Raw genomic sequence first — 12,398 nt, 5'->3', positions numbered from 1 at the left:
TGAAGCTTGGGACGCCGGGAATGCTTCTACGATCTCTGAATGATGATCGGAGAAGGGAAAGGGTGAGTTTTCTTAGAGAGAAGCTAGATTTTCTAGTGAGAAGAAGGAGAAAAATGAAAGATCAGAGTAGTTGGAAGAAGGGTGCATGCAGAGAAGAGTGGGACGGAAGTTTCAGAAAATCATTTTCTTCCCACGTCTAGACGAGCGTCCGCTCTCCTGTCAACACCTGACTTCCACTTTTTGGGTGCGTTTTTAATGAGTCTGAGCAAAGGGTTTTAGGTACATTTAACGAGGTCTGACAATATTATACACTGGGCCATTATTATTATTTATTCTAGAACCAATGCACACAAACGAATTTAAAAGTTAAATGACATTTGTATTTAAATTCTATTACTAATAGAAATTATACTGATCAAATAAGATCAAGATAAAATATAAATATGAATGAATTGAAAAGACATTAAGAGTATAAGATTAAAGTGTAAGTTTGACAAGATAGTGCATTATGGCTCTTGGAGTTATAGAAACATGTTTTTGAGACAGTTGACTTCAAAAGTAGTTGTAAAATAATGACATAGTATAAGTGCATAAAAAAATACATTAATACTAACTAAACTCTTGAAATAACGTTATGATTCCTTTCTAAAGATTGTGTTCCTTCAACCACTGTAATATTGTTTTTTTCTTGTGATTTTAACATTTTTTATTTATTTCACTTGTATATTTTAATCTCAAATTCCTTATTAAAATACAAAGTAAAGTTTATAACATGTCACTAAACATATTTGTACTTATCACATTCAATATTTCTACATTACTTAAGATTTAAAATCTAATATAATTTAAATATTTCTTTTATTCTAAAATAGACAATACCTTAAAATACAATGATTGATTCTCAAGATCAATTTAAAATTAAAATAATATTAAAATTTAAAATACGTTATGTTTGATACATAACATTACCATAAAAACGTTATTTTCTATAAATATTAAATTTGTCAAAAGATTATTGATTAAAAAATAAATATGTGAATATTTATTCTATACTTAGTCTTATATTTTTTAGAGATTGATATTAAAGATAATATATATATATATATATATATATATATATATATATATATATATTTTTTTTTTTTTTTTTTAATTTCTTTATTTGTCTTTTAAAAGTAAAATGTGATAACATTTTAAAATAAACAATATCTTAAATATAGTGATAAATTCTAATAATATCATCTAAATAAACTCAGAGTTAAGACATTTACCTCAAAAACATGTTAATTAACATTCAGATTACTTAAAATCATGTGTTAATTAGGACATGTTTGAAGAGGTGTGATATTTGGACTGAATTGCATAAGGAATGATGCGACCAAACATTTGATGAATAGGTCTATATGCTTAGGGCAAAGGTACAAAGAAAAGATGGCTATTTATAATAATATTATATTCTGTTAGACACTTTTAATCATTTCATTATATGCCACACTACTTGATTGATTTCATTATAGGGATCTTAGAAACACGAAACTGTTTATTGCTAATCAAGTTATTATATTTGGATTCTCTCTATTCCTCAATCTAATCATTTTGCTAATTTATTTTAATCATAGCTGTAAAGAAAGCTATATTACGTTGCCAATCTTTCTTTCTTTGCCTTCATAGTTTTGTTTCTGTTTTTCTTAATCTGCTTCTGCTTTGCTTAGTCTAAAAATAATCAAGACATTGTACAAACAATTAGTTTAATGTGTCTGATACTCCAAATTCAAATGTAAACAAAACAAATATAAATAATTTTAACTAATATTATTTTGAAATTAGAGGAAGTATTGAGTTTTTCATCAACATATTTTTGTATTATTTTAACTTTTTAATACAATTATTTTATTTGCATGCATCAAAGTTTAGTTAGTATATGTATTTAAATATTAGTGTGTGTTTGGGTTATAGGGTGGAGATTATAAATCTTCTAGCTCGGTTAAGTGGAGAAACTATGTATTTCAATGTTTGATAGTTATAGTAATTAATATGTATTAAATGTAATCGTATATTTTTTTATCTTAAATTTGTATTTATAATTTTTGGATTATACTTTGAAGTAATAGCTATCCAATCACATTTTAATTACTGATAATCATACTTAATTTTAAATTAATTAATATTAGTTAATCTCCTTTTAACCGTTGGATCAGCACACAGTAAATGTACATTATATAAATAATAAAAAATATTAATATTTATTCAAAAAATCCTATTTTTATAAATATTATATAATTCTAACTTATACAGACATGCATTATAAACATATTTTCATAGTTTTATTTTTATTTATTATTTATGTTCTTTACATGAAAATTATTATTTGAGTTTAATATTTTTACTTTGGAGTATAACTTAAAAGATTTAAATTGTTTTCAATTAATCAATCATTTATCGTAACTGTCAACATTTGGATTATGAACATTATATTAAGGTTAGACTTTTTTAGTTGTTTCTATTTATGTAGGTCTTTTCAGTTGATCTCCGTTTTTTTAAAATCTCCAATTGAGTCTTAAATAGTGTTAATTTTATTCAATTGAGCCTTTGCCGTGAAATTAGACTAATGGAGTTAAGTTTTTGCTGAGGTTGGAAGTTGACGTGTCAATTTTTTTTAAAAATGGCATTCTGAGACCTTTATACGTGGCATTTCATACAAATCCAGCCTTCATCTCCCTCATCGCCTCTACTGTTTACCTCATCGGCTTCTTCAGGTTCGCCTCCTATGCCTCCCTCGACGAACTCTCTGATGAGGAGACTATCCTCCGTGAAGACTCTCGCACCCCTGGCCCCTGCCCCGCTACGCTCCTCGACTCCGCTGCCTCCAAGATAAAGCACAATCAAATCCCTCTCCCACGCTCCATATCCGTCAACAAAGCGGTGGAGTTATCAAATCCTCCACCTCTAAAACCTTCTAACGAGGCAGCACGAGCACCATCACCGATTTCGTTGTCTCCTGACGACGACGAGGTCGTTGAGGCGGTGGTTTCGGGGTCGGTCCCGTCGTACGCCTTAGAGTCGCGCCTTGGGGATTGCAGTCAGGCAACTGCAATATGTCGTGCGACGGTGCAGAGGTTGTCAGGTCGGTTGCTGGAGGGTTTACCCGTGCAGGGGTTTGACTACGATTCGATATTGGGGCAGTGCTGCGAGATGCCGATAGGGTTCCTACAGATTCCCGTTGGAGTGGTGGGGTCGTTGTTGTTGGATGGAAGGGAATACATTATGCCTACGACCACCACTGAAGGGTGCCTGATTGCCAACACTAACAGAGAATGCAAAGCTATTTACGTCTCTGGTGGTGCTTCTTATGTGCTTCTCAGGGATGGCATGACCAGAGCACTCATTGTGAGGTTGCCCTCTGCTCAGCGCGCTGCGCAGTTGAAGTTCTTCTTGGAGGATCCTCTCAACTACGATTCTTGTGACGCCGATTTTCTTTGTATTAATTATACGAAAGAAACTTCTTTTGTATTAATTAGATGAAAGAAACGCCAATTTTATGATTATGGGAGGGGGTTTTGAGATGGGAATGTTTAATGCTGTTTGCGGAATGAAATACAAGTGGAGAGAATGGTGAAGAAACTTCTTTTATTCTTCCTAGTTTATTGGCAATTGGTCTTTTCGAGGCGTAGTTGAGCAACAACGCGTACTAGGTTCTGGGCATGGCAGAGATCAGGATTCTGCCCAAGTTTTTCGGAGTTAGGTCAAAGCGGTTCAACACGCCTTGGTTGGGGATTCTGTTATCGACTTTGATATCTATTGGTGTGTCTTACATGGACTTCACCGACATCATTTCTTGGGCGAATTTCTTGTACAGTTTGAGGATGTTGTTGGAGTTTGTGTCGTTTCTTTGGTTGAGGTAGAAGTCGCCCTCCATTGAAAGGTCTTACCGTGTTCCTCTGAAGCTGCCACTTTGGCAGTGATGTGCTTCATACCTCTGGATTTCTGGTTTTTAATCTGCAAGCGCAATACTATTTTTAAAACATTTTTTTTGTTATGAAATGCGACGTATAAATATACGAGAATGCCACGTTTAAAAAACCTGACACGTCAACCTCCCACCTCATAAAAGTTTAACTTCGTTAAAGAAATTTAACGACAGGGACCTAATTGATTCAAGTTAGCACTATTTAGGAATCAATTGAGAATTTCATGATTCACGATAGGGGCCTAAATTTTTGTAGTTTTAAATGAATATATTTAAATAATTTATGCATTTTTTATTAAATATTTTTGTATCAATCAAATTAAATTTCCACAGTAATTTATTTTCACACATACATACTTATTTGTACGTTACATAATGTATTATTTAATGGAGTGATGTACTTAAACAACTTTTAACTGAAAAAAAAGACTTTAAAATAAAAAAATAAAAATCACAAAAGTAATTCTTACTTTTATTTTCGAACTTTAATTGTAAAATAATGTTTAAGAAAAACTGAACTTGATCGGGTGGCTTAGGTGTTAGAAATATAAAAATGTTCAATATATTATTAGAAAAATGAAAGTGAAGATTAAAGAAAGAAAATTTTGGTTTTTGGGAAGATATTTTAGAATCAAAGTATAGGTATTGGAGAAGCTTAAATAACATTATTACAATATTGAAAATCTTGGATAAGGAATGTGAAAAAGGTAAAAAAAAATGGTTTGATAATATTTTGTTTTGGAAAGATAATTGATTAGGAGAAGTTTTATTGTTAGAAAAGTTTACAAGAACATATGTCAATTCTCTTAATAAATATAGGTTACTTTAGGGAAGATTGATTTCTAGAATGACGACTCTTAAAATGAAAATTAGAATGACAACAATGGTGAAAGAAATTTTAGATAAATAAATTACTATTTGAGCTAAGCGAATGTACTTTATATAATAACAACAAATATGAGTGAATTTGGAAATGATGGTGAACTAATGAGTACACAGTGAAATCAATTTATAATATTATTAGAAACAAAAATATGGAAGAAGATGTAGATTTATATGGTTAATTGTGAAAAATTAAAATCTTACCAACTGTATTATACTTGCACAAAAAATAATGATAAACAAAGTCGCAACGCTTGATAACCTAATCAAAAGAACAAATGTGATAAGAAACATGTGTTATGTGCAAATGTGTTGAAGAAACAATACAACACTTATTTTAGTTATAGAGTTGTATGAGACATTTGGAAGATATGTTATAAATGAGTTGAAATTGTTACAATACCTCATAATGCAATAATATATTAGTTTTATTAGTTTAGTCTGATAAGGTTAAGTAGAAAGGGTAATACAATATGGAAATGTAGGTAAGTTACTATAGTATGTACTATTTGGACACATAAGATTAACATTATCTTTATCTTTAAAAGTAAGGTGTAAGATGTTGTGGAAGTCTTTAATCTAGGGCAAGTTAAGGCATGAATTTGGATTACTAATAAAGTTCTTAATGTAAGTTTCTCTTACTCGAACTAGTATTTGTGCTTGATTATATGCATAAAATATGTAGGTATTTAATTAGTCATGTGAGTCTATGCATACACATATCTGAAAGCATTGTGGTGACTTAGTCTAGGTAGAACACATGCAATTGGAAAGGAAACTAAATAATAATATACACATATAACAAATGTTTGTCAATTTCATTATCTATTTTGGATATTATATTAGTCATTACTTGAAATGGAGTCATACCACTAACATAAGTGTGTTGATCTTACAAAATTAATAAAGGAGCAATGATTTCAATTTTATTTGGCACGTATATAAATTATAAAAGACATATTAGACATATATACTTATACCAGGATAATGCTTTTTGATAAAGACTTTATTTGTACGAAGGTTGCTAAAAATTGGAATATGTCACTATCATAATAGGTAGAAGTGTTATATCTTTGTGGCTTATTAGATTGACATTTAATTGAATCTATGTGTATAAAACTATGGAGAGCATGGTAGGGTAAAAAGTTACAATCCCAATACAAAATGTTGTAATGCTTTCACTATTTCAGGAAGTTAAACATATTTTTATTATGTAATAACAATTCTCAAATGGACAGTCCAATTTGTTTTTTTATGTTGCAAAAACTACTTTACTTATAATATCAATGAAAACTTCTTGTAACATTTTTAAAGATATTTTGAATGATGTTACAAGAAAAATAGAAAGAGTCTCACGTTATTTTCTACAATATATTAAAGTAAACCATCTTTAAAAATTTCATAGTCTAACTATCATGTTCTTTGTCATAACTTTAGACTTTTACATCAATTAACATTTGAACAAAAGTCTTGTCTAAAAAAGTATAGAATGTATGAAATAACCTATGCTCAATGTTTTTTTTAGAAGTGTATATATCTCTTAGGTATAGATCACCTTATATTTACTTATCATATAAAGGTTACATATTTTTGTCTTATTCTTGTATTTTTTTTATCTTCATGTGTAAAAGGATTGGAGCATCCAAGTGCTCTACAATTCATATATTTTTTTTATTGCTGATTAAAAAAAATACTAACATAAGATGATAGAATTTTTTGGAAAACGAACAAAGTAACATAAATGAAGAAAGAAAACTTGTTTCGATTTCGTGGGGGTTTCTAACTCTCTAGTAACCAAAGAAGATAATGTGGTTGAAGGGGCCCTTGAAGCTAACGTGGCAACGCTTCTTTGGAGTTTGAACGAAAGAACTTGTGAAGGAAAATCCAAGGCTCTCTTACTACTCAACTTGGACATGAGTCATGAAACTCAATAAAAATATCATCTACGAGCCTCTAATTTCATCATGTCTACAACTTTTCTAAGTCCATCACATTACATTTCCTTTCCCTTATGTTTCCCATGACCACACTTGTGCAATTTTCTATCAAATGTTCGCTCTTGAAGCCCAAGTTCTTCCATGATGGCATATACAAGAGACCCACTTTCCCTTTCTCTCGGATGGAAGCAAAGGTTGGCTCTTTTAGTGGGAATAGCTTGAAACTGAGAGAGGGCAGGGAGAACTTGTGCTTTTTGGGAAGCGCAGTGTTTCAAAATGGGGTTTTGTTGAAAGATAAGGGTTCCAAGAGGGAAAAGAGAATGGTGGCGGTGAGGAATAATCAGGGGTTTGGCTTCAACGGTGGTGGTGGTGGAAGAGATGATGGTGCCACCGCTCGGCTTTTGGGAAATATTGCTTTAGCTGTTGGGCTGACTTACCTTTCTGTGACTGGACAACTTGGTTGGATTTTGGATGCTATTGTCTCCATTTGGGTATTGTTCAATATTCTCTTCCTTGGTTTCTTTTGTTCTATCGCTGTCTTGAAATACGGAAGTGTTCAAGTGCATATTATATTTGTATATGATAGGTTCTTTTTTTCGATCTTGTTTTTGAGTTATCCTTTTGTTACTGTGCTGAGTGGTTTAGTCAGTTTAGCCGAGTACATACTTTTACTTGTTTCTTTTAGAAACCCTGAGGTTGTGCCAAGGCTCATCTTGCTGATTTTATCATCTATATTTGGAAATGTTCTTGTAAATGCATTTGCACACCACTTTAAAAGAAGAAAGCAACAAGATAGAATGAATAACAGAGGAATCAAATATGAGTAATTGTGTAATTTATTATGGCAGAGTCTATCAAATAGGTTTTCCTGGTGCTTCTCGGTTATACCATTCTTCCCATCTTTTAATTGTGTGTATTATAAATCCTGTTATAGTCTAACACATCCAATAAAAAGATGGTGTGGCAATTTGTTTTTGGATAGGCAATTAAATTAGAAATAGACGAAGGATAATTTTCAATACTTTGTTAGGTGCTCCAGCTCACTAAATGAAAATTATATGCTGTTAGACTTTTTGTGTTTTGGTTGTCAGATTGGTGGTAACCCTGGTAGAAGTGTTACATGATCAGATAAAACATATTTAGTGTTTAACCTGAAAAAAGAATCAGGTTGCTCTTAAGATTATTTCAATGATTAGTCTTCTAGGTTGACTGAGACAAATTTTGTGCACCAATGCAAGACCATGCTACCTGTCCAGGGACGTGGGGATAAGTTCTTATTTGCTGCTTTCACATCATTTCTTAAATTTCACCCTCATCAAAAGACACCATTTCAGAATTTCATAAAACATTGTGTGATGTAAATTCCTTTTATTCAATGTGAAATATTTTTCAAAGATATGTCCTTTAATCCCTTGAAGGCCCTTAAGGCTCAGTATCATCCAATAAATGTAGTTCTGAGAAATTAGCCCTTGTAAATCAATGAACTGATTGATTTAATTTTTCTTCTCCTTTTTTTTTTTTTTTCTTTTACAGCTCATTGCGGTGTTAATACCAATAGTAGGTGTCGGTGCTTTCCTCTGGTGGGCAGGACGAGATATAATGCAAGGCACTGTGAGGATGCTTCCAAATTTAACTCTGAAATTTCTTGCACTTTTAACTGTACTTTTTAATCTGTGAGATATATAGCTTATAGTCGCTTGATTGTATTGCTTTTGTTCACTTCCATGTTTAAGCATGAAGCCGATTTTCCCCAGTAAAGGGTTTGTACAAAATTTTATTTTAAAAGGTTTTAAGGTGGAAATTTAAATGCTCAAGTTATTTTATGTCAAACTAGCTTTTTTCATTATTTTGTTTTGATATCAATTTATTGATTTTATTCTATCCACTTACTGTGAACGCATAGTATATTGAGAAGTAGTTAATGCTAAGGTGATTTGTAACAGTACTGATTGGGTCAGTGTTTGTTGTATATATGCAGTGTCCAAATTGTGGAAATGATTTTCAGGTTTTCAAGTAAGATTCATCTTGTTAAGCTAGTTGTTGATGATTTATTTTGAATTAATCCCACTAACCACCTCTACTCTATAATTTGTAATAATTTGTTTCAGATCTTCTCTGAATGATGATTTGCAGTTGTGCCCTTTCTGCGGTCAACCTTTTTCTGGTAAGAATGGATTACTTTGCTTGTCTCTCCATGAATTATTCTCAGTGTGTTGTCAGTGTCAGTATTACACAAAACCAAAGCTTTGATTATTAATTAACGGAGCTAGTTTTATTATAGATTTTTAGTAAAGAACGTAAATGACCATTGTACGATGTTGTTGCCTTTTTACACTGAACATTTTTGGAACTTCCTACTGTTACATGCCATACCTGGTATGGTTTGTAGTTTCTTTTTAAACTATGGTTAAGACTTGAAAGGGTGCCATGCATGGCAGATGATGATTGTGTTTTATTGATACTATTTGTTATATTTTTTGTCGACATTACATGGTTCTTATTGGTTTAAATTTACATCGTGTCTCGCTTAATTGATCTATTTGCTTTATTTCGTTTTCTTTCATGCATAAATGCTAGAATATTCCATATACTTTAGATGTTCTGGACAATTTTACTTTATCTATCCCTTTGGTTTATTATTTATGTACCTTCTTGTATAACTTGGTCTGTAAATACTCTCTTAGCTGATTGATTTATCAGTTCTGATTGTTGCTTCTTGCTTATTATTCTTGACGGTCTGTAGCTTGGGGTACTTCATTTCAGTTCTGATTTGTATCTGGTATGTACACATTGGATACACCTGAGTACGTATCAAAATTACTATTATAGTATTATTTGAAAAAGTGGTCACACAACTTGTGTGTGATTCTAATTAGACTCGGTGTGACTTAATGTATAATTAGGTTTGCAATTTAAGTCCTAATTAAATCATCTCCCCACCTGATCTTACCGGATGTTTATGAATATAGTGATTATTAAGTGAGTATTATTGGGGAATAATTGTTATATTTATAGGATCAAGACGGGCCGTGGGTATATACTTCCATTGTTATAATACTTACCTCAATTATAATAACAAAATAGATAATAATAACAAAATAATAACTATAATATTAAACTGTTGAGATTAGTCATGATACGTGGATATTGCCCCGTAGACGTAGGTTTGGGATGTTTCAGAATAAAGAGACTTAATGAGTCTTGTGCTCTTTAGTATGTCTATTGGACCGGGTAGAAACACCACCAATGATAGTTTTTAAGTTAAAATTAAGGATCTCCCCTTCCTCGCAACTTTTCCATTTTAATTTCCCTACTCAATCAGAGTATTATAGATATTTATCAAATAATTTACTTGTATCTTATTCAATTTATGTTATGTTTTATGTTAATTTACCTTTATTTCCATTTTTTAAAGATTACCCATACCCAGTTCTGTACCATATCCATGCAACTCAGTTTTGATCAGACATCTGAGTTCTGTTTAGCTGCTTAACATTGACAACTGTGGATTTCTTCCCGCTCAAGTGAAAACTAATTTGTCCTTCTGTCTTTAAAAAAACCATGTCAAAGCAACACCTTGTGGTAAACTTTGTTCTTGTGTAAATTTTTCATTTAGCCGTGTATTTTGGTCCATATGGAATTAAGAAAATCGACAGGTTGTAGTAGACATGCCACCCTAAAATAAGATGAATATGGTTTGCCCATGCTAATGTTTCTAACTATCAAACGATTTGTTGTTTTTGCCATTTATCCTTTACTTTTCTGATGAATTTAATTGCACGGGAGGTAGTGATATTCTTTTGTGAGATAAGTTTCATGTGATGTTCTGAAATTAATATAGCTTAAAATGCTTTACATAATTTCTCACAGTTGAAGTTTGTTTTGATATCAGTTGTTGAAAATGAGTTTGTGAAGGAATCAGTGAAGTTTTCAAACCAATCTACAACATTTGGACAAGCATTCAATAATTTCACCCGTTCTAAAAATGGTAATCTGCGCATGGCTTGTTTCCTTTTACCCTTAAAAGTACATTGTGCTTAAATGCAAAGATCTCCCTTATCTGCCCTCTCTTTATTACCTTTAATCTTTGTTGGTGATGCTGTTTGCCGTTGTTTCTGTCATGGCAGAAAAAGATTCTGGTAGAGCAATTGATGTTGAAGCTGAAATTAAAGATGTAGACTGAGTCTTTCACAGCTACAACATGTTGGTAGGTAAGAAGTAATTAGCAAATTTTGAGTTGAACACAGTTAAGCCAGTCAATTTTTTTGAAGACATTAAATGCATTTACTACTTTCTTTATAAAGTAGTAAAAGATTTGATGGAGGAACATTGCTTTTTTGACACATGTTCAGTTTAAGCAACTGTTTCACTTAGATGTTTCTTTTGCATGATGTCCACCTATAGTAATTTTCTGAAACTGGCATTGCATTTTCAGGTGACTAGGTTGAACACAAATCTTAATTGGTTAAAGAACAGGCTTTGAGTTGTATTTTCCATTTTACTGAAGACACAATGAATGACACACAGTGAATAGAGAAGAGTGTGTTGAGCAGAGTAACATTGCAATTGTAATATAAGTTTTGACAGTGATGTTTCTCAGGTCACACTTGTATTATTTGGTGTACCAGAATGCTGCTTCATTTTTCTTTTCATTGTTGTTACATAAAATGATTAGGGGAAATAAAGATGCTTCGATTCAATGTGAGGCTTTTCAATTGAACTCTTTTTAAGATGTTATCGTACAATTCAAAAACTTTAAATATAATACTCTGAATCATACAATTCAAAAACACGTTGTAAATTCAAATTTGTATTTTAAATTGTGTAATTTGAAATATTAATTTCAAGTTTTAGATTATACAATAAGAAAAACTCTAAAATTAGAAACTCAGTTATGTTTAAAAGAACAAATAGAAATGCTTACTAAGCAAGGTATCACCTTCAAGATTTACAAAATATTGATCTTCAACGAATTCCTATTCCAAAATCTTGATATGGAAGAGTAGCACCACATCGGATAAAGAAAAAGGATGACAAAATGTAACTATTGAAGCTTAATACTCATAATGAATAAAGGGAAAAATGAAGAATTTTTAAAATATAAATCAAGATTAATCACAGATTATGACATACATAATTATGACAAAAATATTTTTCGTTATTCTCTCAAAAGAAAACCTATTAGATCATATTATTTTCTTTTTTAAGTTTAAATTTATTTCCCCTTGGGAACGAAATGCATTACAGTTTAATATTTTCTTGAATCTTTTTCAACACCTACCTTTTAGTGACTAAGGAATTATGAAAAAAACTTATTTTCATGAATATTTTCCGTCTTTTATGCTTTTGAACTATTTTTTATTTCAGTATTTTGTACGACTTTGATATATATATATATATATATATATATATATATATATATATATATATATATATCATTTTCTAATTTTGAATTATCCATTAATTTCAAGTTTTCAAAATTTCACATAAAGATAATTTTATTTTTTAAAGTTAGTGTTGGGTCAAGTTCACTGAAAAATAAAGACACCAATGAGATCTTAGTCCAATCACATAAGAGATTGATATTAGTCTTTATCTAAAACCTTAATATA

At 31.1% G+C, this 12,398-nt stretch overlaps 2 protein-coding genes across 3 annotated transcripts; both read left to right on the top strand.

Moving 5' to 3' along the window:
* Positions 1 to 2,608: 2,608 nt before the first annotated feature.
* Positions 2,609 to 3,522, top strand: LOC148196640 (3-hydroxy-3-methylglutaryl-coenzyme A reductase 1-like). Its single transcript, XM_088093483.1, has 2 exons — positions 2,609 to 2,618; positions 2,708 to 3,522. Exons 1-2 carry the CDS (start codon positions 2,609 to 2,611, stop codon positions 3,520 to 3,522), a joined length of 825 nt encoding a protein of 274 aa, XP_087949609.1.
* A 3,273-nt stretch (positions 3,523 to 6,795) lies between these two features.
* Positions 6,796 to 11,501, top strand: LOC124847681 (uncharacterized). Of its 2 annotated transcripts, none has more exons than XM_047325225.2 (7): positions 6,796 to 7,277; positions 8,320 to 8,397; positions 8,765 to 8,799; positions 8,895 to 8,950; positions 10,679 to 10,774; positions 10,914 to 10,993; positions 11,222 to 11,501. In XM_047325225.2, the coding sequence occupies exons 1-6, from the start codon at positions 6,861 to 6,863 to the stop codon at positions 10,967 to 10,969; spliced, it is 738 nt and encodes a 245-aa protein (XP_047181181.2). In that variant the 5' UTR covers positions 6,796 to 6,860; the 3' UTR covers positions 10,970 to 10,993; positions 11,222 to 11,501. The 2 variants fall into 2 exon arrangements, with proteins under 2 accessions (XP_047181181.2, XP_047181182.2); XM_047325226.2 differs by having other exon boundaries at positions 6,797 to 7,277; positions 10,914 to 10,997.
* Positions 11,502 to 12,398: the final 897 nt, after the last annotated feature.

The sequence above is a fragment of the Vigna umbellata genome, chromosome 6, assembly GCF_029865625.1.
Source record: "Vigna umbellata cultivar VRB3 chromosome 6, Vumbellata_1.0, whole genome shotgun sequence".
Taxonomy (NCBI): Eukaryota; Viridiplantae; Streptophyta; class Magnoliopsida; order Fabales; family Fabaceae; genus Vigna; species Vigna umbellata.
Note: the sequence above shows the minus strand (reverse complement) of the source record. Positions and strands in the feature narration are given on the sequence as shown.